The sequence below is a fragment of the Pogonomyrmex barbatus genome, unplaced genomic scaffold (assembly GCF_055798465.1).
Source record: "Pogonomyrmex barbatus isolate J1 unplaced genomic scaffold, ASM5579846v1 scaffold8, whole genome shotgun sequence".
Classification (NCBI taxonomy): domain Eukaryota; kingdom Metazoa; phylum Arthropoda; class Insecta; order Hymenoptera; family Formicidae; genus Pogonomyrmex; species Pogonomyrmex barbatus.
This window is the reverse complement of record NW_028297182.1, coordinates 4,401,413-4,427,867: the sequence shown is the minus strand read 5'-3', so window position 1 is coordinate 4,427,867 and position 26,455 is coordinate 4,401,413. Positions and strand designations below refer to the sequence as shown.

The 26,455-nt window shown below is 24.9% G+C and overlaps 5 protein-coding genes across 8 annotated transcripts in view; all 5 read right to left on the bottom strand.

The window, feature by feature from the left end:
• Positions 1–179: 179 nt before the first annotated feature.
• On the bottom strand, positions 180–22,365 carry LOC105424668 (aminopeptidase N-like). 4 transcript variants are annotated; one of them, XM_089083831.1, is made up of 12 exons: positions 8,113–8,370; positions 6,924–7,537; positions 5,830–6,275; positions 5,480–5,663; positions 5,067–5,223; positions 4,725–4,806; positions 3,613–3,956; positions 2,721–3,001; positions 2,330–2,511; positions 1,855–2,214; positions 1,665–1,734; positions 180–714 (listed from the first exon to the last, which is right to left on the bottom strand). In XM_089083831.1, the coding sequence occupies exons 4-12, from the start codon at positions 5,531–5,533 to the stop codon at positions 580–582; spliced, it is 1,665 nt and encodes a 554-aa protein (XP_088939957.1). In that variant the 5' UTR covers positions 5,534–5,663; positions 5,830–6,275; positions 6,924–7,537; positions 8,113–8,370; the 3' UTR covers positions 180–579. The 4 variants fall into 4 exon arrangements, with proteins under 4 accessions (XP_088939957.1, XP_088939958.1, XP_088939955.1 ...); XM_089083832.1 differs by having other exon boundaries at positions 8,268–8,336; XM_089083829.1 differs by lacking the exons at positions 5,067–5,223; positions 5,480–5,663; positions 5,830–6,275; positions 6,924–7,537; positions 8,113–8,370 and adding exons at positions 21,152–21,308; positions 21,572–21,755; positions 21,922–22,365.
• LOC105427774 (aminopeptidase N-like) overlaps positions 8,952–26,455 on the bottom strand; it is a 27,229-nt gene continuing 9,725 nt past the window's right edge. The window contains exons 9-10 of the mRNA XM_089083861.1: positions 25,838–26,145; positions 8,952–9,773 (exon numbers count right to left, since the gene is read on the bottom strand). Of these exons, the coding sequence (XP_088939987.1) occupies positions 26,017–26,145 (129 nt within the window). The 3' untranslated portion in view covers positions 8,952–9,773; positions 25,838–26,016. The remainder of the gene's footprint in view (positions 9,774–25,837; positions 26,146–26,455) is intronic.
• On the bottom strand, positions 9,868–15,598 carry LOC148934717 (aminopeptidase N-like). Its single transcript, XM_089083854.1, has 10 exons — positions 15,072–15,598; positions 14,722–14,905; positions 14,302–14,458; positions 13,954–14,035; positions 12,943–13,286; positions 12,039–12,319; positions 11,631–11,812; positions 11,161–11,514; positions 10,978–11,047; positions 9,868–10,080 (listed from the first exon to the last, which is right to left on the bottom strand). Exons 1-10 carry the CDS (start codon positions 15,581–15,583, stop codon positions 9,976–9,978), a joined length of 2,271 nt encoding a protein of 756 aa, XP_088939980.1. The 5' UTR covers positions 15,584–15,598; the 3' UTR covers positions 9,868–9,975.
• LOC105422282 (aminopeptidase A-like) lies at positions 16,260–24,440 on the bottom strand. The gene is made up of 3 exons (XM_089083853.1): positions 24,375–24,440; positions 24,221–24,240; positions 16,260–16,874 (listed from the first exon to the last, which is right to left on the bottom strand). Exon 3 carries the CDS (start codon positions 16,872–16,874, stop codon positions 16,260–16,262), a length of 615 nt encoding a protein of 204 aa, XP_088939979.1. The 5' UTR covers positions 24,221–24,240; positions 24,375–24,440.
• On the bottom strand, positions 18,615–21,136 carry LOC105422850 (aminopeptidase N-like). Its single transcript, XM_089083850.1, has 3 exons — positions 20,812–21,136; positions 19,698–20,041; positions 18,615–19,074 (listed from the first exon to the last, which is right to left on the bottom strand). Exons 1-2 carry the CDS (start codon positions 20,874–20,876, stop codon positions 19,846–19,848), a joined length of 261 nt encoding a protein of 86 aa, XP_088939976.1. The 5' UTR covers positions 20,877–21,136; the 3' UTR covers positions 18,615–19,074; positions 19,698–19,845.

Sequence of the window (26,455 nt, the reverse complement as noted above, 5' to 3'; positions counted from 1 at the left end):
TCAATTGTATTCATAAAATTTCAAATATTGGGGATTGCAGTGCTAATTATAATTTGAAATTTTGAACTAATTATCAATATTTATGCCATTCTTCGTTAACTATCTTGTAATTCTTTTCGTAAAGCGCAATATTCAATTTCGAAATAAGATTAGCGGACTAGTCAGAGATAAGACTAATGTAAAATCGTTAGTATTATTTGACGTTTATTATATGCATTTACATACAGAAGTCGTTTACGCTTCTTAGTATATCATAGTATTATTAATGATTATTATAAAATTAACTATGTACAAAAATAATTTATAATAATATTAATAATATTTTTTAAAGTAATCTAGTCTAACATAAATGCAAGAAAGATGCGATATGTATCTATTCTAACAACCAATTACAACTCACAAAATGATAAATCCTAAATTGTATTCCGATTTTCTCTAACAATATTGAAAATCTATAATATTTGACACGAATTACGAATACATTTTTAGTACTGGTAATAATATCAAGATGATTCATAAAGCAGAATAAATTTAATGCAACCTTCTCTTATATAATCCATTATATCTTATATAATCCATCTAGCTAAAGTGAATCATCATACATGCTTCATATATAGTACCAACATATCGTTTCCTGAGACGCATGTATATTTTGTATTTGAAATTGAACTGAAGTAATGAATTAGTAAGATTCTTATGAATCCATTCCCATATCTGCAAAATTAGCATGGTCATGTTAAATATGCACATATTTTGCAAAATTAATAATTTTATTTAAAAAATTGTAATATGAAACATGATATTATGTAATAATGTTACTTAGTAATGTAATATGTGTATTATACATGTATTCGTTTATGTATTTTTTTACAGGCTATCTAATTTATTGACAGAGAGCTTATGTGCAGATAAAAACGATTTTACTAATAATAAATAAAAAAATCCGTACCGCGTCGCGAGTTTTGCAATTAATAAAAAGTTATTGATTGATAAAAAGGTAGGAGTGAATTTGGAGAGGCAGTTCAATATTATGCGTATTTATTGCAATTGTTAGGTATGCAATGAGATGTTTTGAAGTATGATCTACAAATAATGCACTATTCGCTTATTTGCACGCATTCAAACATCTCGCAGCGTTTCTAGTAATAATGAAGGGCTATCTTTTATAAGCATGTTTCACGAATTTTTATTAATTAAATTAATGATTTACTAGCAGTAGGAAAATACAAAAAATACAGGACTTTTTATCCTATTTTGACAATGCTATTTGCATACAAACTTGTGTCAGAAAGTATAAAAGATCCTTTATATCACACATGAGAGTATATCAAGTATTAGAAAATACAGACGTTATTGTTTTTGTGTAAATAACATAATATTTTAAATTTTTATGTTGTTTGAAAGAAAATAAAAACATTAAAACATTTTTATGTTGTTTGAAAGGAAATAAATACATTAAAAATTATTCATTTTTATGAAATAAATAGGAATAGAGTATTATTTTCTTTATGTTACATTTATAAGTTATTTATCTGATTTCCTAAACAACAATTTCTCAACAACATTAAAATAAAATTTTTGTAACATTATGACATATAAAATAAAACTAAAAAAATCGTAATTTAAAGAAAAGAACAAGAGTTATTATGCTTAATAAAACTTACCTTACAGAGTAATTTACCAGAATAGATATAATTTATAATATTAATTAATGCTGCGGTTGTACTAATCTCTCTAGAAAAGAAATTGCATATAATGTAATATAATAAACTAATGTAATAAAGTTTTGATTGTATGCAAATTAAAAATTTGCATTTAAAATTTAAAATTTGTGAAAACGTTGATGATTATTACTTAGGCTTGATTTCTTCCAAATTCTTTAATAAAATGTGATTAAATGAAACTTCATTTGCATGTCTCTGAATAACATAATGAAAAAGATTAATATAGTGTTTGGTAATAACAGTGATTGTCCTTGCATTATCTTCTGTATAAGCAGACACGTAATTATTTTTGGATGTTTTTAGCTTATAGAGAAGAGACACGAGACTAGAAATATTATTATAGCAAGTTACAACTTTAAACACATTTAGATTTTTAATTTTCAACATTTCATCCCAATCTTTAAATAGTTTGTCAAGAGAAATAGATCTAGATACAGATAACCCATTACAGAACGTCCATTCCCTCCACCATGGTAATAGTTTATTTTCTCTGAAACATTTTATCATAAAATTAATATAATTTATAATTTTACATATTTTTATTTAAAGTATGACGTGTATTGCAATTATTATAAAAATATTATAATAGAAGAATTAATAATTACCTTGTATTTGACAAATGCCATTGCAATTTAAATTCAGCATGTTTTTTGCATTCGCTATCACCGAGAACACATGCCCATCTTAGAGCTTCTTGTCTTAAACATTTAATAAGGCTGTCGTCGTTAGGTTCTTCCTCGTACCCAATCTTTTGAAGAAGCGGAACCAGTTGCATTAGTACTTTCATCTATAAGTATTGTGAAGTAACATAAAGATAACATTAATTATTCAAAAAATTTTAAGCTGAATCTTGTAGACATGTAACAAATTTTATTTTTCTCAATTAGTTACATTATATCTTTTAGAGAAAGATTTAGATTATTATAAATGAAATATTAATATTTTGAACATAACAACATAAATTGTCAAAATTTTCCTTGCTGAAATCGCTTTTACCTTAAAGTTTTTACTTTCGGTGTCATAATAAGGTAGAATGTATGACATGTGCTCAACAACTTTAAACATAGGATACCATGCTACATAGTCCGTTTCCGACTTTAGGTAGCTTGTGGCTTCCCAAAATACATAAAAATTTAATTTGCCTGATATCGCTAAATGGAATGTATCATCGATGATTTGAGCACGATTTAAAACATTAATATTTGTATAATTCTCTGAATTAAGATAATTTATAATTTTTAACCAACTTTCCAAATTATAAAATACACGGTAATATCCTATCATATAATAAATAAATATTATTTATCATTAAATTGTATTAAATTAATGTAATTGGTATTAAGTAGAGATGGTAGAAATATCATTAAATGTTATTTTTATTTTTAAATGCGACTAAAAATGCTTTCATTAGGTAATAATTAAACTTGTGTTATAAATAATAAGAAATTGATATTTACAAACTGATTACAAACTGATATATTATTGAACTTTACGTTGAATTATGCAGATCATTTAGTTGACAATTTGTTTACAGAAATAAATTAAAGTTTTAGGAAAGTTAATCTTTGTTCATAAATATTTCATATCAGAAAGTTAATTAGAGAATTCCAAGAATTTCATCAAACATGTGAATACGGTTATTAAACAAAATGCGTTAAATGTAATTCATTTAAAAAAAATAATTGTAGTCAGATTAAGATCTCTAATAGGCTGTTCTAATTTACTTTAAATGTATAATTTTAAAGTCAATTTTAAAATATGTTTTATTTAAGAACTCTATTATAGAAATAAGTCAAAAATTTTTCCTTTTCCATAGTTAACAAGTGTACATAATACAAAATAAATGAATTAATGATATTCCACATTAAAGTATTTGATCCTTATTTACCTGTTTGTTGCTGATTAATTATTATAAATTGACTATCAGGACAGACAGGGTAATATTTTGCAAAAAAGTGCTTTTGTTCCCGGGTTAAACAAATTTTGGGTAAAATTCGTTTTAAATTTATATACACTTGATTTGTTAATGGTACCGTCCAGTACCAGGGTATGGAAGCGGTTTCTATAACAATTTGCGTCCATTCAAAGGTTTCCGTTACATTAAGAATAGGATGTTGCTTTTCTTGTATCCAAGGATTCATCAAGTCTTTTACATTAATTTTTTCCAAATCCATAGTTTGTGAATCATAGACAGATTGCATTACAATCCAAAAATCGTCCAAACTACCCGTCCTTATAAAAATGTATAAAAATTAATTTTATTCACAATGTATATTGTGTAATCGAGACATTATCAGAGGAAAAACATGGTTCTCTCTATATATAACATAAATACAAATTTATACAATTGTTATAACTATCAAAAGACACGGATAGTTCGCATCATTCGCTCAGTTTAGTTCTTGTGGTACAGATGCCCGTGATTTTATTTGCGGAAAACTCCGGTGTAAGTTATATCTCAAAGTCTGAATAGCGATTAGACCGATTAAATTTTAGTTCATCATCAGGCATCATTGAATAACAGATAGATAAATTTTATAATAAAAATTTAATAATAAAAATTTATATAAAAGTTATTATATAAAATTATAAAATTTATATAAAAATTTTATAATAAAAATGTTTTTAATTTTTATCAATATAATTTACAAACAAAAATATATGTGACGATATATTTGAAAAATAATTACAATATAAATTTTACTGCTGATTAGTCATTTATTCCGAATAGCAAATTTTGGATAGAAAATTTTCTACTTATTTTAACACATTTAATTTTTTTTTATTTCGAGGAGTAAGAAAGTATTTGAGAATATAATTTTATATGTAGTAATATAGTTGTTATACTTCGTAAAAATAGTGAAGAATATAGGCAAAGAATATGCCAAATCATTATTTACATTATATAACCTTACATTATGTGAAAAATGAAAAAATGAAAAATTGTTCATTTGACAGAAAAGAAAAGAAAGGAAAGATACAAAACATGAAAATACTTACTCTCTTTTCATATACGCTTTAATTCCTTTTTGAAAAATATCATCACCCACTGTATGATGCAGCATACGCAATATAGAAGGTGCTACGACAAATAAGCATCATAAGATCAAACATGAAAGAAATTATACCAACACTAAATTTATGAAAGTTCTCAGAAATATTGATAAGCCTACAATTAATTAAAAACTTCTATGTTTTTGGAATATATTTGTTTTAGAATATGTCTTTATTTATTTTAATGAATAAAAAAAATACGTAAATTGAAGTAAAACTTATTTTTGGTATCTTAAATAATTTTACATGTTCTAATTGTTTTAATTTTATTTATTCAGTACTGTATACCTTTCATGTAATAAGTGAAAGAGAAGAGAGAATTAATTTCAGAAATACTGTTAACTTCTGAATCCAGAGGATTCATAACTTGTGAATCGTCTAGACGGAGAGATTCTTGTTGAGTCTGGACTACGAACAAATCCAACATCCGAGTATCTGGTATAGTCTAGATATTACAAGTATAGTCACGGAATAATTAATTATTAATTATCAATTTATTATCATTATAATAATAACCATTAACAATATAATTAAATTATTTTAAATAAATTTTATAAAAGATGTCACTTGAATGCGGCAAAATTCTTTACATTCAACTTAAATATCATTGAAAATATTGGAAGAATATTCTTTCTCTCCTCGTGTGTTTTAAAACTTATATTCAGTTTTCTTTGAAAGTATTATCACACGTGAAAAAATACCTGATTGATTGTATACACGCCGAACAACGTAGCAATACCCTCGTTCAGCCACATGCAAGACCACCATGATGGACTAACCGCGGTACCAAACAATTGACCAACCACTTTACGTCCTATTTTACGTGATAACTCTATTTTGCGTGCAATGGGATCTATTTTTTCATTGTAAATAATATCTTCTTCTCTAAACACAACATACAAATGATTCGTTATATACAAACATTCACAATATATGCTATTTTTTAATATTGGTAGCATTACATACTGTATAATATTTACTACGTTTCTTTATTCTACAATTGTTTTATTATAAAAATATAAAAATTAATTTTTTTAAAAACATATTCTACCTGTAAAGTATGAACTGCAATTTATCCACGCCATCATCTGTCAAACCTGCGATCGCAAATTGATTTTTTAAGAAATATCCTTCCTGTAATTGCCATGTTCAACAGTACGTGTGACATCTTCAATTAATCTCAAAATTTGATCCCATTGTACTTCCATCAACTCTCTTCTCCATAATTTGAGGTTTTGTAAGGGAGAAATATTAGTATAATCATGCTTATCAAATATCACAATTCCTATTCGATACGTGGGTATTTCAGGAGTTACGATATAGTATATCATCAAAGGCGGTTTTGACATAGATGCAAAAAGAAAAGGATTTGAAAAAACATTGTAATATTCAGGAACCTTTACAACAATGACAAATTCAGCTTTTAATCCGGGTACATCCCAACATGGAAAGAGTCGTCGCATTCCTATCGCTGAGTTATTTGTTACGATCAGCCATCTAACATATTCAATTAATTTTGATAATTGTGTAATAAGACAATTTTTTATTTTCAATATCATTTAAATTAATTTATTACAGGAACGGGGCAAAGAGCGAATATATTTTAATAGAAATATTTTTACAGCTTTTATGTTTTATTAGTGCAAGACCTTCCTCTTTACTACTTTTTTCCAATTCAATATATTTATGTTATTATGCATAGATATATATACAGATTATAAATAAATGTTAAAAGATTCGTATTAAAAATTCTATTTTATAGGTTGATAATATTTACAAATTTATTTAATAAAACACGTTTATGAAAGGAATAATAACTTTATATTTGTTGTTATTTTCATAACTTTTTGCAGAGTGTTTACTTTAGCTGACTACCTACTTTGCAACAAAACCGAAGCTTTTTCTAAAACTCTGTAAATATTATAATATTTACAGAGTTATAATATATTATTTTTCATACATTTAACGAACTTTATTAGATCGCCTATACCATTGTGAATCATTAATTTTCACTAGTTCATTCAGAAACTCTTTTTAATTTTTATTATATAATATTTATTAGTATTTAATAGATATAAATAGTAGACTCATTTTAGACATTATTATGTAATATTTTTAATGTGACGTGTACGTTTTCTTACTCACTTTTTTTCTCCTATCGCATTTATATATGAGACCTTGACAAAACCTCCATCATTAGCAATAACACCTTTATACGTTATGCTCAAAGTATAATTACCAGGATATATAACATCAAGGAAATCCAAGACGACAATTTGCTGTTCGTGTATATACGAAATATTATGTGCATTATCCACTATTAAATAACTATCAATCTTTCCTGTTAATATGACTTCAGCTATTTCCAAATTTGCTGAATGCAGGCTTATATTTTGTGTAGCCTTAAGAATGATAATCATAATACGACATTCTCCATAGAAGATATCCTCTCCTGTCTCTAATGTTACTTCAATATTGTATTTTTTTAATTTTTTAAAATCAGGCAAACAATGATTTACAAGCCTAACACGTACGATTTGAGACATTTGATATATGAAAGAGTGTGTAGCGTTGGATGTAATTTCCTTAGTGTTTTTGATTACTTCTGATCTTCTAGTTCTCGTTGTTTTTGGTCCGTTTATTTGCTTGTTATTTATTTTAAATTTGTCAAATACATTTTCTTTGTGTTGGTATAGAGCCATAACGTAATTTAGTAAACTTCCATATAATAACAATTTTATTAAATTGGTAATATTCATCTAAACAAATTTTTCATTTACAGAAATGTATTTTTTATGAGGAACAGAAAAATAAAAATAAAAAAGTAAAATTATATCGTCGAAATTTGACTTTTGCAAAAACTATGATGAAACCATAGTTAAAGATTTTTTTTATTAATAGATTATGATCACAACAGAAGAGTACAAAAATAAATAAAATAGCCACAGCTTGTTTTCGAAAGTAGATTCTTAAGTTCTAAATACCATATATTTGTCTATCTAAATCTGTGTATCCAATTTCAAGTAATTAAATTAAATCAACGTGCCGTTATTTTTAGAACTTGCAACGTATTGGTTCTCTCAAATTCAGTACGCAAATTTTTAATATTGATTAACAGCTTCTTTTATTATCTACTACATCGAGAAAGAAATAGAATTGTTTACTAGTGTTATGAGAACATATTGTTTCATTATACTTTCATTATTATATCAAACATTATACCGAAACATGCATAACGAAATGAAGTAAAACTTCTTATCTTATCTTATCTTAAGAAAAACTTTTAGTGTTAATAATAATTTTAAAAAAGAGATTGAATATAAACTATACTTACGTTTTGAAATGCTTCTAAATCTTTATAAAAATTATATTTGTATAACAAAATATATATAAATATTATACTATTGCTTCAATGATTTATGTATTAAAACTGTATAGGCTTAATGATATTTAAAATAATTTATAATAATTTATTGAAGTTACATTTACCGTTATAAGTGATAGAAAATAGTATATTCTCTGAATCTCACTGCTTCGACAGTTTGTTACAAAGTGACCGTGCCAACAAACATTGGTACTTATAAAGGACATCATAATAAGCAGTGGGAGGTATAATTATAACATGTCATTATTTATAACTAAATTCAGATTACCATTATTTTTTTGTTGTTATGTATTTAAATATATTATTAAAATTGATTTTAATACAAATTAAGCTAACAGAACAAAGTGTTATATATTAAAATATTTCTCTTAAAATTTATTAACATAAAAATAAAGAAGAATGTAATTAAATATGCAAATTTTTAAATGTTTTATTACATAAGTAATTACATTATTAATTTTTAATGAAGTCGTAATTATTAAGATTTATTGTCAAATCGTTGGATTAAAAATACACATTGAATAAACATTATGTTTATTAGATGTATTTTCCTAATAAAAATGTAAAGGACGTCTCGTATGTTTTATATTTAGTTGTATATAAATTACATTATTTTTTATTAATAATAAAATAATATGTAATAAAATGTTTCTACACCAATGTATATATATATATATATATATATATATATATATATATATATTAGACGTAAATTTATCATTAAATATGTAGACAATATCTAGTCCATCCAAGAATTCAAAATCTTTAATAATATTGTTAATAGAAGATTTTATAATTCAGAAATTTATTTATTTATATTTAATTTATATATTAATATAATCTTAAAATTTTATTCGAAGCAAATAAATGTTGATACATATTTCTATTTACTTTTGCAGAAATTTAATGAAATATTTTTAACGCTTTTCCAAATGGTTTCTGAAATGTTTCTAAAATTAAAATATATAATCAAACGCTGTTGATAAATTTTTATGTCAAATTTATTTACAAATAGAAATTATCTTTATGATTGATAAACAATAAATAATTATTTAAGTTAACATTACATACAAAATTCTCTAAAAATAACTCAGTTATTTAAATTATTTTGTTAATTGTATCACAGAATTTCAAATATTAAAAATAACAATGCCATTTATAATTTGAAATTTTGAACAAATTATCAATATTCATGCCTTTCCTTGTTAGTTATTTTGTAATCTTTTTCATAAAACGCGATAATCAATTTCGAAAAATAAGACTAGGCAACTAGTTATAGATAAGACTAATGTAAAATCGTTATATATTATTTGACGTCTATTTTACACATATACTTAGAATATACGTACAAAAGTTTTATACGCATCATAGAATATATTTTTAATAATTATTATAAAATTAATTATGTATAAGAATAGTTTATAATAATATTAATAATATATTTTAAAGTAATGCTTATATAAATGTCAATAATTTCTAACGATATCAGTCTGTTTTCTTCTCTGAGATTGATTGTCGAATGATTGATTGATTGTCGAATGTTACAAAGCGATATCCACAAAGTGGAAAACAAGAAAGGTGTGAATATATCGATATGTATCTATTTTTACCTACAAACCAAGTCTTAGACAAATCCTACATTGTATTCCGATTTTCTCTAACAATATTGAAAAACTATGATACCTGACACGAAATACGGATACATTTTTGCACTGGCAGTAATATCGAAATGGTACACAAAGCAGCATAAATTTAATGCAATCTTCTCTTATATAATCCATTAAAGACTAAAGCAGGATCATCTTACATTCATCATCTACAATACTTACTATAAAGTTTCTTGAGACGCATTTTTATTTTATATTCAGTATTCTGAAGTAATGAATTAGTAAGATTCTTACGTATCCATTTCTGCATCTGAAAAATTAACATAGTTATGTTAAATATGCATACATTCTGCAAAATTAATAATTTTAAAAAGGAAAATTGTAATATGAAACACATGACACTATATAATAATGTTATAATATTACTTGTATCTTATGTATTCATTTATGTATTTCTTTATAGGCTATCTAATCATTATTGACAGAGCGCTTATATGCAGGCAAAGCCGATTTTACTGATAATAACTAAAAAAATCCTTAGTCCGCATCGCAATATTCGCAATTAATAAAAAGTTAATAAAAAGATAATACACACATTTACGATTGTTGTTAGGTATGCGATGAGATATTTAGACGTGTTATCTACAAATAATGCACTATTTGCTTATTTGCACGCATCTAAACATCTCGTTTCTAGCAACAATGAAAGCTATATCCAATAGGCATATGTTTATTCATAAATTTTCATTAAATAATGACTTATTAGTAATTGAGAAATACGAAAAATATAGGATTTTTTATCCTATTTTAACAATGCAACACTTATACAAACTTATGCCACGAAGTGACGATCATTTACATCACACAGGATCAGAATGTATCAAGTTTTAGAAAATACTGACGTTATTGTCTTTTTAATAAAATAATAAATAAAATTTTGTAAATTTGTATGTTGTTTGTAATCAATAACAATACTCATATATATATTAAAAATTAATAATTTTACCGACTTTTATGAAATATATAAAAATATATATAAAAATAAATTATTAATTTTTTTTATATTACATATATATGTTATTTATATAATTCCTTAGTCAACAACATTAAAGTAAAATTTTTGTAACATTATGACATATAAAATATAATCAAAGTATCGTAATTTAACAAAAATATGAAAAGAGTTATTGTACTTAATAAAACTTACCTCACAGAGTAATTTACCAGAATATGTATAATTTATAATATTAATTACTGCTGCGGTTGTACTAATCTCCCTAGAAAAGAAATTGCATATAATATAATATAATAAAATAATATAATAAAGTTCTAATTGTATGCAAATTAAAAATTTGCATTAAACATATAAAATTTGAAAACAAGTTATTACTTGGGCTTAATTTCTTCCAAATTGTTTAATAAAATGTAATTAATTGAATCATCATTTGCATGTCTCTGAGTAACGTAATAAAACCAATAAATATAGTTTTTAATAAAAGAGATCATCCGTGCATTATCTTTTGTATAACTAAAGATGTAATCATTTCTTAACTTGTTTAGCTTATTGAAGAGAGACAGGAGACTGTGAGTATCATTACAGCAAGTTAGAGATTTTATCATTTCTGGATATTCAATTCTCGAAACATCATCCAAATCTATAAATAATTTGTCAAGAGAAATGATAGATACACATAAACCATTACAGAATGTCCATTCCCTCCACCATGGTAACAGTTTATTTTCTCTGAAACATTTTACCATAAAATTATAATCTGTATTTTTACATATTTTTATTTAAAGTATAACGTAAGTGTATTTTAAATATTGTAAAAATATTACAATAGAAGAACAAATAATTACATCGGATTTAACAAATGCCATTGCAACTTATATTCAGCATGTTTTTTGCATTCGCTATCATCGAGAATACAAGCCCATCTTAAAGCTTCTTGTCTTAAACATTTAATAAACGCGTCATCATTAGATTTCTCCTCGTATCCAATTTTTTGAAGAAGCGGACCCAGTTGCATTAGTAGTTTCATCTAAATATTGTGAAATAAAATAAAGATAACATTAATTCGAAATTAATTCAAAAAATTTTAAACTGAATTTCTTGTAGAAATGTGGAAATGAAAAAAATTTTATTTTTCTATATTAGTTACATCATATTTTTTAGAGGAAGAATTTAGATAGTTATTAAAAGTATATTAATATTAATATTTGGAACATAACAACATGAGTTGTCAGAATTTTCTTTACTGAAATCACCTTGAATATTTTACTATCGACAGTATCAAACGGTAGAAGATATGATATGTACTCAGCAGCTTTGAACATAGGATACCATGGTATATAGTCCGTTTCCCATTTTAGATAGCTTACGACATCCCAAAATACATCAAAATTTAATTTGCCTGATATCGCTAAATGGAATGTATCATCGATGATTTGAGCACGATTTAAAACATTAATATTAGTATAATTCTCGGAATTAAGATAATTTATAATTCTTAACCAACTTTCCAAATCATAATATACCCGGTAATATCCTGTCATGCGAAATAAATAATTACGATTTGTCATTAAATTATATTAAATTATAATGTAATTAACATTAATTACAGATTGAATATTATTAAATGTTATTTTTATTTTTAAATATGATCAAAAATACAAATTAAAATATTAATTAATAATTTAGCTCGTATTATATAAATATATAAATAATAAAAAAATTCATATTTACATACTAATGTAATATTGAATTTTATATAATATTATATTATGTTACGGATCATTAAGTTGACCACTTCTTTACAACAATGTAATAAATTATATATAATAAACAATATAATAAATACAAAACTTTTGTTTATAAATATTGCATATCAGAAGAGAATAATATCAAAGTATTTCATCAAATATATATATATGATTATTAAATTAATGTAATTTGTTTAAGAAAAGAATAATTGTAGATGGATTAAAATCACTAAAAGGAGTATAGACAATTTTAAATTATTTTAGCTGTACAATCTTAAAGTTATATATATCCTATTCAAGAACTTTGTTACAAAAATAAGCCAATAATTTTTTCTTTTTTATAGTTAACAAGTTTTCAGAATAAATAAATTAATGATATTTTACATTTAAATATTTGATCGTCATTTACCTGTTTGTTGCCGATTGATTATTATGAACCGACTGTGTTCAGAATTGTAACACGTTGTAAGAAAGTGCTTTTGTTCCCAGGATAAACAAAATGTGGGTAAAATTCGTTTTAAATTTATGTACACTTGATGTGTTAACGGTATCGTCCAGTTTTCGGAAGCAGTTTCTAGAACAACTTTTGTCCATTCGGAACCAAAAATTTCCGTTACATTAAGAATAGGATATTGCTTTTCTTGTATCCAAGGATTCATCAGATCTTTCACATTGATTTTCTCCAAATCCATAGTTTGTGAATCATACACAGATTGCATTACAGTCCAGAAATCGTCCAGACTTCCCGTCCTTACAAAAATGTATAAAATTTAGTTCTATTCACGATGTATATTCTATGATAGAGACAATATCAGCAAATATAATTTTCTCTTATATAGCATAAAGACAAATTTACACAATTTTTATAATTGTCGAAAAAAAAAACACATAATTTACATCATTCACTCAGTTCAGTTATCAATGTGTGAGACAGACGCCCGTGATTTTATTTGCGCAAAACTGCATTATTAAGTTGTAAAGTCTCAACATCGACTGCACCGATTGAATTTTATTTGAGATTATTGAATAACAGATAAAGTTTATAAAAATATTTATCAATTTTTTCCATCATTATCTACAAACGAAAATACATATATTTAAAAGATATATTCAAAATATAATTACATTAAATTTTAATACTGATTAAGTCATTCGTTCCGTATAGCAAATTTTTGGATAAAAAACTTTCTTTTTATTTTAATACATGTTAATTAAATTTTTTCTTATTACGAGAAGTAAGACAGTATTTGAGAAAATTATTTTATATGTAGTAACATTATACGGCACAAAAATAGCAAAGAATATAACAAATTATTATTTAGATATAAACTTACATCATGTAACAAAAAATAAAAATGAAAAATTACTTATTTGACATAAAGAAAAAGAGAGAAAAAATACAAGACATGAAAATACTTACTTTCTGTTCATATACATATTAATCCCTTTTTGAAAGATTTCATCACCCACTGTATGGTGTAGCATACGCAATATAGAAGGTGCTACAACAGATGAACGTTATAAGATCAAACATGCAAAAAATTATACGTACAATAAATTTATCGAAATTCTTAGAGACAATTGATAAGACTACAATTAATTAAAAATTTCGATGTTAATAGAATATATTTGTCTTAGAATATGTCATTACTTATTTCAGTGAATAAAAAAGATATGTAAATTAAAGTAAAAACTTATTTTTGGTATAGTTCTTAAATAATTTTACATGTTTTAATTGTTTCAACTTTATTTATTCACTACTCTGTACCTTTTATGTAATAGGTGAAAGAGAAGAGAGAATTAATTTTAGAGATATTGTCAACTTCTGAACCAAGAGGATTCATAATTTGTGAATCATCTAGACGGAGAGATTCTTGTTGAGTCTGGACTACGAACAAATCCAACATCCGAGTATCTGGTATAGTCTAGATATTACAAGTATAGTCACGGAATAATTAATTATTAATTATCAATTTATTATCATTATACTAATAACCATTAACAATATAATTATATTATTACAAATAAATTTTATAAAAGATGTCACATGAATGCGGCAAAATTCTTTACATTCAACTTAAATATCATTGAAAATATTGGAAGAATATCCTTTCTCTCCTCGTGTGTTTTCAAATAAAACTTATATTCAGTTTTCTTTGAAAGTATTATCACACACGTGAAAAAATACCTGATTGATTGTATACACGCCGAACAACGTAGCAATACCCTCGTTCAGCCACATGCAAGACCACCATGATGGACTAACCGCGGTACCAAACAATTGACCAACCACTTTACGTCCTATTTTACGTGATGACTCTATTTTGCGTGCAATGGGATCTATTTTTTCATTGTAAATAATATCTTCTTCTCTAAACACAACATACAAATGATTCGTTATATACAAACATTCACAATATATGCTATTTTTTAATATTGGTAGCATTACATACTGTATAATATTTACTACGTTTCTTTATTCTACAATTGTTTTAATATAAAAATATAAAAATTAATTTTTTTAAAAACATATTCTACCTGTAAAGTACGAACGCAAATTTATCCACGCCATCATCTGTCAAACCTGCGATCGTAAATTGATTTTTCCTTAAAGAAGCTTCTGGTTGTCGCCATATAAATTCAACCGTGTATGTGACATCTTCAATTAATCTCAAAATTTGATCCCATTGTACTTCCATCAACTCTCTTCTCCATAATTTGAGGTTTTGTATGGGAGAAATATCAGTATAATCATGCTTATCAAATATCACAATTCCTATTCGGTACGTGGGTATTTCAGGAGTTGCGATATAGTGTGTCGTCAAAGGCGGTTTTGATATAGATGCAAAAAGAAAAGAATTTGAAAAAACATTGTAATATTCAGGAACATTTACAACAATGACAAATTCAGCTTTTAATCCGGGTTCATCCCAACATGGAAAGAGTCGTCGCATTCCTATCGCTGAGTTATTTGTTACGATCAGCCATCTAACATATTCAATTAATTTTGTTAATTGTGTAATGAGACAATTTTTTGTTTTCAATAACATTTAAATTAATACAGGAACGGGGAGAGAGCGAATATATTTTAATAGAAATATTTTTGCAGCTTTTACGTTTTATTAGTGCAAGATGTGACCTTCCTTTCTACTACTTTTTTACAATTCAATATATTTATGTTATTATGCACAGATATATATATACATATATACACATATATATATACACACACACACACACACACACACACACACACACACACACACACATATATATATATATATATATACACATTATAAATAAATGTTAAATGTTTCGTATTAAAAATTCTATTTTATATACTCGGATAATATTTATAAAGAATTTATTTAATAAAATATCTTTATGGAAGGAATAATAACACTTTATACGTTGTTATTTTCATAACTTTTTGCAGAGTGTTTACTTTAGCTGACTACCTATTTTGCAACAAAACCAAAGCTTTTTCTAAAACTCTGTAAATTTTATAACATTTACAGAGTTATAATTTATTATTTTTCATATATTTAAAGAACTTTATTATAGATCGCCTATACCATTGTGAATCATTAATTTTCACTAGTTCAGAGACTCTTTTTAATTTTTATTATATAATATTTATTAGTATTTAATAGATATAAATAGTAGACTCATTTTAAACATTATTACATAATATTTTTAATGTGATGTGATTTGACGTTTTCTTACTCACTTTTTTTTTCTTATCGCATTTATATATGAGACCTTGACAAAACCTCCATCATTAGCAATAACACCTTTATACGTTATGCTCAAAGTATAATTACCAGGACGTAGAACTTCAGAGAAATTCAAAACGACAGTTTGCAGTTCGTGTATATACGAAATATTACGTATTTCACGCACTACTATATGTTTATCAATCTTTTCAGTTAATATGACTTGAATCATTTCCAAATTTGCTGAATGCAGGCTTATATTTTGTGTAGCCTTAAGAATCATAATCATAATACGACACTCTCCATAGAAGATATCTTCTCCTGTCTCTAATGTTAATTCAATTTCGTATTTTTTTGGTTTTATAAAATCAGGCAAACGAGGATTGAGCCTATCACGTAAGGTTTTAGACATTTGGTATATGTAAGAGTGTGTAGCGTTGGATGTAATTTCCTTAGTGTTTTTGATTACTTCTGATCTTCTAGTTCTCGTTGTTTTTGGTCCGTTTATTTGCTTGTTATTTATTTTAAATTTGTCAAATACATTTTCTTTGTGTTGGTATAGAGCCATAACGTAATTTAGTAAACTTCCATATAATAACAATTTTATTAATTTGGTAATATTCATCTAAACAAATTTTTCATTTACAAAAATGTATTTTTTATAAGAAACAGAAATATGAAGTAAAATTATATCATCGAAATTTGACTTTTGCAAAAACTATGAAATCGTAGTTAAAGATTTTTTTTATTGCTAGATTTTATGATCTCAACAGAAAAATATAAAAATATCTAAAACAGTCACAGCTTGTTCTCGAAAGTAGATTCTTAGGTTCTAAATATTATATATCTATCTATCTAAATCTGTGTATCTAAATTCAAGTAATTAAATTATCAATGCCGTTATTTTTAGAACTTGCAACATATTGATTCTCTCAAATTCAGTACGCAATTTTTAATATTGATTAAAAGTTTCTTTTATTATCTACTACATCGAGAAAGAAATAGAATTGTTTACTAGTGTTATGAGAACATATCGTTTCATTATTATATTTAATATCATATCAACACATCTATAACAAAGTGAAGTGAAACTTCTTATCTTAAGAAAAACTTTTAATGTTAATAATAATTTTAAAAAAGAGATTGTATGTAAACTATACTTGCGTTCTGAAATGCGTTTAAATCTTTATAAAAATTATATTTTTATAACAAAATGTATATAGATATTGTACTATTGATTAATGTATTAATATTAATGTATTAATGTATTAATGTATTAATCAATTAATGTATTAAAACTGTGTAGGCTTAATAATATCTAAAATGATTTGTAATAATTTGTTCAAGTTGTATTTACCGTTTATAAGTGATAGAAAATAATGTATTCTCTGAATCCCTCTGCTTCGACAGTTTGTTACAAAGTAATGACCGTGCCAACAGACATCGGTACTTATAAAGGACATTATAATAAGCAGTGGGAGGTATAAATATAACATGTCATTATTTATACTAAATTCAGTTTACCATTGTTTTTTTGTTGTTATGTTCTTAAATATGTATTATTAAAATTGATTTTAATACAAATTAAGCTAACAATACAAAGTGTATATTGAAATATTTCTCTTAAAATTTATTAACATAAAAATAAAGAAGAATGCAATTAAATGTAAACATTTTTAAAATGTCTTCTTATATAAGTAATTACATTATTAATGAATTACTCGTAATTATTAAGGTTTATTGATAAATAATATATAATTGTTTAAACTAATATTACATATAAAAATTCTCTAAGAATACCTCAGTTATTTAAATAATTTTGTTAATTGTATTCACAGAATTTCAAATATTGAGAATAACATAATTTGAAATTTTGAACAAATTATCAATATTCATGCCTTTCCTCGTTAATTATTTTGTAGTCTTTTTAATTTTCAACATTTCATCCCAATCTTTAAATAGTTTATCAAGAGAAATCTAGATACAGATAACCCATTGCAAAACGTCCATTCCCTCCACCATGGTAATAGTTTATTTTCTCTGAAACATTTTATCATAAAATTAATATAATTTATAGTTTTACATATTTTTATTTAAAGTATGACGTGTATTGCAAATATTGTAAAAATATTATAATAAAAGAATTAATAATTACGTTGTATTTGACAAATGCCATTGCAATTAAAATTCAGCATGTTTTTTACATTTGCTATCACCGAGAACACATGCCTATCTTAGAGCTTCTTGTCTTAAACATTTAATAAGATTGTCGTCGTTAAGTTCTTCCTCGTACCCAATCTTTTGAAGAAGCGGACTCAGTTGCATTAGTAGTTTCGTCTAAGTATTGAGAAGTAACATAAAGATAACATAAATTATTCAAAAAATTTTAAGCTGAATCTTGTAGACATGTAACAAATTTTATTTTTCTCAATTAATTACATTATATCTTTTAGAGAAAGATTTAGATTATTATAAATGAAATATTAATATTTTGAACATAACAACATAAATTGTCAAAATTTTCCTTGCTGAAATCGCTTTTACCTTAAAGTTTTTACTTTCGGTGTCATAATAAGGTAGAATGTATGACATGTGCTCAACAACTTTAAACATAGGATACCATGCTACATAGTCCGTTCCCGACTTTAGGTAGCTTGTGGCTTCCCAAAATACAGAAAAATTTGATTGGCCTGATATTATTAAATGGAACGTATCGTCAATGATTTGAGCACGATTTAAAACATTAATATTTGTATAATTTTCGGAATTAAGACAACTTACGATTCTTAACCAACTTTCCAAATTATAAAATAAACGGTAATATCCTATCATATAATAAATAAATAAATCCTATCATATAATAAATAAATTTATCATTAAATTAATGTAATTGGTATTAAGTAGAGATGGAATATCATTAAATGTTATTTTTATTTTTAAATGCGACTAAAAATACTTTCATTAGATAATAATTAAGCTTGTATTATAAATAATAAGAAATTGGTATTTACGAACTGATATAATATTAAATTTTACATTGAATTTTGCAGACCATTTAGTTGACAATTTGTTTACAGAAATAAATTAAAGTTTTAGGAAAGTTAATCTTTGTTCATAAATATTTGATGTCAGAAAGTTAATTAGTCCAAGAATTTTATCAAACATGTGAATACGGTTAAACAAATGCGTTAAATGTAATTCATTTAAAAAAAATATTTGTAGCCAGATTAAGATCTCTAATAGGCTGTTCTAATTTACTTTAAATGTATAATTTTAAAGTCAATTTTAAATGTATAATTTTAAAGTCAATTTTAAAATATGTTTTATTTAAGAACTCTGTTATAGAAATAAGTCAAAAATTTTTCCTTTTCCATAGTTAACAAGTGTACATAATATAAAATAAATGAATTAATGATATTCCACATTAAAGTATTTGATCGTTATTTACCTGTTTGTTGCTGATTAATTATTATAAATTGACTATCAGGACAGTCAGGATAATATTTTGCAAGAAAGTGCTTTTGTTCCCGGGTTAAACAAAATTTGGGTAAAATTCGTTTTAAATTTATATACACTTGATTTGTTAATGATACCGTTCAGTACCAGGGTTTGGAAGCGATTTCTATAACAATTTGCGTCCATTCAAAGGTTTCCGTTACATTAAGAATAGGATATTGCTTTTCTTGTATCCAAGAATTCATCAAGTCTTTTACATTAATTTTTTCCAAATCCATAGTTTGTGAATCATAGACAGATTGCATTACAGTCCAAAAATCGTCCAAACTACCCGTCCTTATAAAAATGTATAAAAATTAATTCTATTCACAATGTACATTGTGTAATCGAGATATTATCAGAGGAAAAACATGGTTCTCTCTATATATAACATAAATACAAATTTATACAATTGTTATAACTGTCAAGAGACACACATAGTTCGCATCATTCGCTCAGTTTAGTTCTTGTGGTACAGATGCCCGTGATTTTATTTGCGCAAAACTCCGGTGTAAGTTATATCTCAAAGTCTGAATAGCGATTAGACCGATTAAATTTTAGTTCATCATCAGGCATCATTGAATAACAGATAGATAAATTTTATAATAAAAATTTTATAATAAAAATTTATATAAAAAATTATTATATAAAATTATAAAATTTATATAAAAATTTTATAACAAAAATGTTTTTAATTTTTATCAATATAATTTACAAACAAAAATATATGTGACGATATATTTGAAAAATAATTACAATATAAATTTTACTGCTGATTAGTCATTTATTCCGAATAGCAAATTTTGGATAGAAAATTTTCTACTTATTTTAACACATTTAAATTTTTTTTTATTTCGAGGAGTAAGAAAGTATTTGAGAATATAATTTTATATGTAGTAATATAGTTGTTATACTTCGTAAAAATAGTGAAGAATATAGGCAAAGAATATGGCAAAGTATTATTTACATTATATAACCTTACATTATGTGAAAAATGAAAAAATGAAAAATTGTTCATTTGACAGAAGAGAAAAGAAAGGAAAGATACAAGACATGAAAATACTTACTCTCTTTTCATATACGCTTTAATTCCTTTTTGAAAAATATCATCACCTACTGTATGATGCAGCATACGCAATATAGAAGGTGCTACGACAAATAAGCATTATAAGATCAAACATGAAAGAAATTATACCGACACTAAATTTATAAAAATTCTCAGAAATATTGATAAGCCTACAATTAATTAAAAACTTCTATGTTTTTGGAATATATTTGTTTTAGAATATGTCTTTATTTATTTTAATGAATAAAAAAAATACGTAAATTGAAGTAAACTTAGTTTTGTATCTTAAATAATTTTACATGTTTTAATTGTTTTAATTTTATTTATTCAGTACTGTATACCTTTTATGTAATAAGTGAAAGAGAAGAGAGAATTAATTTCAGAAATACTGTTAACTTCTGAATCAAGAGGATTCATAATTTGTGAATCGTCTAGACGGAGAGATTCTTGTTGAGTCTGGACTACGAACAAATCCAACATCCGAGTATCTGGTATAGTCTAGATATTACAATTATAGTCACGGAATAATTAATTATTAATTATCAATTTATTATCATTATAATAATAACCATTAACAATATAATTAAATTATTTTAAATAAATTTTATAAAAGGTGTCACATGAATGCGGCAAAATTCTTTACATTCAACTTAAATATCATTGAAAATATTGGAAGAATATTCTTTCTCTCCTCGTGTGTTTTCAAATAAAACTTATATTCAATTTTCTTTGAAAGTATTATCACACACGTGAAAAAATACCTGATTGATTGTATACACGCCGAACAAAGTAGCAATACCCTCGTTCAGCCACATGCAAGACCACCATGATGGACTAACCGCGGTACCAAACAATTGACCAACAACTTTACGTCCTATTTTACGTGATAACTCTATTTTGCGTGCAATAGGATCTATTTTTTCATTGTAAATAATATCTTCTTCTCTAAACACAACATACAAATGATTCGTTATATACAAATATTCACAATATATGCAATTTTTTAATACTGCTAGCATTACGTACTATATAATATTTACTACGTTTCTTTATTCTACAATTGTTTTATTATAAAAATATAAAAATTAATTTTTTTAAAAACATATTCTACCTGTAAAGTATGAACTGCAATTTATCCACGCCATCATCTGTCAAACCTGCGATCGCAAATTGATTTCTTAAGAAATATCTTTCCTGTAGTTGCCATGTATATTCAACAGTACGTGTGACATCTTCAATTAATCTCAAAATTTGATCCCATTGTACTTCCATCAACTCTCTTCTCCATAATTTGAGGTTTTGTATGGGAGAAATATCAGTATAATCATGCTTATCAAATATCACAATTCCTATTCGGTACGTGGGTATTTCAGGAGTTACGATATAGTGTCGTCAAAGGCGGTTTTGACATAGATGCAAAAAGAAAAGAATTTGAAAAAACATTGTAATATTCAGGAACATTTACAACAATGACAAATTCAGTTTTTAATCCGGGTTCGTCCCAACATGGAAAGAGTCGTCGCATTCCTATCGCTGAGTTATTTGTTATGAACAGCCATTTAACGTATTCAATTAATTTTTTTAATTGTGTAATAAGACAATTTTTTATTTTCAATAACATTTAAATTAATTTAATACAGGAACTGGGGAGAGAGCGAATATATTTTAATGGAAATATTTTTGCAGCTTTTATGTTTTATTAGTGCAAGACGTGACCTTCCTTTCTACTACTTTTTTACAGTTCAGCATATTTATGTTATTATGCATAGATATATATATATATATACAGATTATAAATAAATGTTAAAAGATTCGTATTAAGAATTCTATTTTATATACGCGGATAATATTTATAAAGAATTTATTTAATAAAACATCTTTAAGGAAGAAATAATATCACTTTATACGTTATTATTTTTATAACTTTTTGCAAAGTGTTTACTTTAGCTAACTATATATTATGCAACAAAGCTGAAGCTTTTTCTAAAACTCTATAAATATTATAACATTAACAGAGTTATAACATATTATTTATTATATATTTAAAGAACTTTATTAGACCGCCTATACCATTGTGAATCATTAATTTTTACTAGTTCAGAGACCCTTTTTAATTTTTATTATATAATATTTATCAGTATTTAATAGATATAAATAGTAGACTCATTTTAGACATTACATAATATTTTTAATGTGATATGTACGTTTTCTTACTCACTTTTTTTCTCCTATCTTATTTAAATATGAGACTTTGACAAAACCTCCATCATTAGCAATAACACCTTTATACGTTATGCTCAAAGTATAATTACCAGGACGTAGAACTTCAGAGAAATCCAAGACGACAATTTGCAGTTCGTGTATATACGAAATAATATGTGCTTTACCTACTATTAAATAACTATCAGTCTTTCCTGTTAATATGACTTCAGTTATTTCCAAATTTGCTGAATGCAGGCTTATATTTTGTGTAGCCTTAAGAATCATAATCATAATACGACATTCTCCATAGAAGATATCCTTTCCTGTCTCTAATGTTTGTTCAATATTGTATTTTTTTAGTTTTATAACATCTGGCAAACGAGGATTGACAAACCTATCACGTAAGGTTTTAGACATTTGGTATATGTAAGAGTGTGTAGCGTTGTGTAGCGATGTAATTTCTTTAGTGTTTTTGATTACTTCTGATCTTCTAGTTCTCGTCGTTTTTGGTCTGTTCATTTACTTGTTATTTATTTTAAATTTGTCAAATACATTTTCTTTGTGTTGTATAGAGCCATAACGTAATTTAGTAAACTTCCATATAATAACAATTTTATTAATTTGGTAATATTCACCTAAACAAATTTTTCATTTACAGAAATGTATTTTTTATAAGAAACAGAAATATAAAAATAAAAAAGTTAAATTATATCGTCGAAATTTGACTTTTGCTAAAACTATGAAACCATAGTTAAAGATTTTTTTCATTAATAGATTTATGATCACAACAGAAAAGTACAAAAATAACTAAAATAGCCACAGCTTGTTTTCGAAAGTAGATTCTTAAGTTCTAAATACCATATATTTGTCTATCTAAATCTGTGTATCCAATTTCAAGTAATTAAATTAAATCAACGTGCCGTTATTTTTAGAACTTGCAACGTAATGATTCTCTCAAATTCAGTACGCAATTTTTTAATATTGATTAAAAGTTTTTTTTATTATCTACTACATCGAGAAAGAAATAGAATTGTTTACTAGTGTTATGAGAACATATTGTTTCATTATACTTTCATTATTATATCAAACATTATACCGATACATGTATAACGAAATGAAGTAGAACTTCTTATCTTATCTTATCTTAAGAAAAACTTTGAGTGTTAATAATAATTTTAAAAAAGAGATTGCATATAAACTATACTTACGTTTTGAAATGCTTCTAAATCTTTATAAAAATTATATTTGTATAACAAAATATATATAAATATTGTACTATTGCTTCAATGATTTATGTATTAAAACTGTATAGGTTTAATGATATTTAAAATGGTTTATAATAATTTATGAAGTTACATTTACCGTTATAAGTGATAGAAAATAGTATATTCTGTGAATCCCACTGCTTCGACAGTTTGTTACAAAGTGACCGTGCCAACAAACATCGGTACTTATAAAGGATATCATAATAAACAGTGGGAGGTATAATTATAACATGTCATTATTTATAACTAAATTCAGATTACCATTATTTTTTTGTTGTTACATATTTAAATATATTATTAAAATTGATTTTAATACAAATTAAGCTAACAGAACAAAGTGTTATATATATTAAAATATTTATCTTAAAATTTATTAACATAAAAATAAAGAAGAATGCAATTAAATATGCAAATTTTTAAATGTTTTCTTACATAAGTAATTACATTATTAATTTTTAATGAAGTCGTAATTATTAAGATTTATTGTCAAATCGTTGGATTAAAAATACACATTGAATAAACATTATGTTTATTAGATGAATTTTCCTAATAAAAATGTATAGGACGTCTCGTATGTTTTATATTTAGTTGTATATAAATTACATTATTTTTTATTGGTAATAAAATGTTTCTACCCCAATGTATATATATATATATATATATTAGACGTAAATTTACCATTAAATATGTAGACAATATCTAGTCCATCCAAGAATTCAAAATCTTTAATAATATTGTTAATAGAAGATTTTATAATTCAGAAATTTATTTATTTATATTTAATTTATATATTAATATAATCTTAAAATTTTATTCGAAGCAAATAAATGTTGATACATATTTCTGTTTACTTTTGCAGAAATTTAATGAAATATTTTTAACGCTTTTCCAAATAGTTTCTGAAATGTTTCTAAAATTAAAATATATAAAAACGCTGTTGATAAATGTTTATGTCAAATATTTATAATATTTATTTACAAATAGAAATTATCTTTATGATTGATAAACAATAAATAATTATTTAAGTTAACATTACATACAAAATTCTCTAAGAATAACTCAGTTATTTAAATTATTTTGTTAATTGTATTCACAGAATTTCAAATATTGAAAATAACAATGCCATTTATAATTTGAAATTTTGAACAAATTATCAATATTCGTGCCTTTCCTTGTTAGTTATTTTGTAATCTTTTTCATAAAACGCGATAATCAATTTCGAAAAATAAGACTAGGCAACTAGTCATATATAAGACTAATGTAAAATCGTTATATATTATTTGATGTCTATTTTATACATACTTAAAATATACGTACAGAAGTTTTATACGCATCATAGTATATATTTTTAATAATTATTATAAAATTAATTATGTATAAGAATAGTTTATAATAATATTAATATATTTTAAAATAATGCTAATATAAATGTCAAAAGTTTCTAACGATATCAGTCTATTTTCTTCTCTGAGATTGAATGTCGAATGTTACAAAGCGATATCCACAAAGTGGAAAACAAGGAAGGTGTGAATATATCGATATGTATCTATTTTTACCTACAAAACAAGTCTTAGACAAATCCTAGATTGTATTCCGATTTTCTCTAACAATATTGAAAATTTATGATACCTGACACGGATACGAAATACGGAGACATTTTTGCACTGGCAGTAATATCGAAATGGTACACAAAGCAGCATAAATTTAATGCAATCTTCTCTTATATAATCCATTAAACACTAAAGCAGGATCATCTTACATTCATCATCTACAGTACTTATATAAAGTTTCTTGAGACGCATTTTTATTTTATATTCAGTATTCTGAAGTATTGAATTAGTAAGATTCTTACGTATCCATTTCTGCATCTGCAAAATTAACATAGTTATGTTAAATATGCATACATTCTGCAAAATTATTAATTTTAGAAAGGAAAAATTGTAATATAAAACACATGACATTATATATAATGTTATGATATTACTTGTGTATCTTACTTATGTATTCATTTATGTATTTCTTTATAGGCTATCTAATCATTATTGACAGAGAGCTTATATGCAGGCAAAGCCGATTTTACTGATAATAACTAAAAAATCCTTAGTCCGCGTCGCGACATTCGTAATTAATAAAAAGTTAATAAAAAGATAATACGCGCATTTACAATTGTTGTTAGGT

Bases quoted from the DNA above. Each gene is read 5' to 3' on its own strand.
- LOC148934717 (XM_089083854.1), bottom strand. From the start codon at position 15,583: ATGTTATTGAAAACAAAAAATTGTCTCATTACACAATTAACAAAATTA. The intron at 11,048-11,160 runs GTAATAACTTGT...TTTCTTTTCTAG, and splicing joins TTGGAAGAAATTAAGCCCAA to GGAGATTAGTACAACCGCAG. The intron at 10,081-10,977 runs GTAAGTTTTATT...TTAATTTTTCAG, and splicing joins CTGGTAAATTACTCTGTGAG to ATGCAGAAATGGATACGTAA.
- LOC105422282 (XM_089083853.1), bottom strand. From the start codon at position 16,874: ATGAATATTACCAAATTAATAAAATTGTTATTATATGGAAGTTTACTA.
- LOC105422850 (XM_089083850.1), bottom strand. From the start codon at position 20,876: ATGCTGCATCATACAGTAGGTGATGATATTTTTCAAAAAGGAATTAAA. The intron at 20,042-20,811 runs GTAAGTATTTTC...CATTTTTATAAG, and splicing joins AAAGCGTATATGAAAAGAGA to GACGGGTAGTTTGGACGATT.
- LOC105424668 (XM_089083829.1), bottom strand. From the start codon at position 22,082: ATGGAAGTACAATGGGATCAAATTTTGAGATTAATTGAAGATGTCACA. The intron at 21,756-21,921 runs GTAGAATATGTT...TGTTGTGTTTAG, and splicing joins TTGCAGTTCATACTTTACAG to AGAAGAAGATATTATTTACA. The intron at 4,807-21,151 runs GTATACAGTACT...TATTTGTCGTAG, and splicing joins TTTCACTTATTACATAAAAG to CACCTTCTATATTGCGTATG.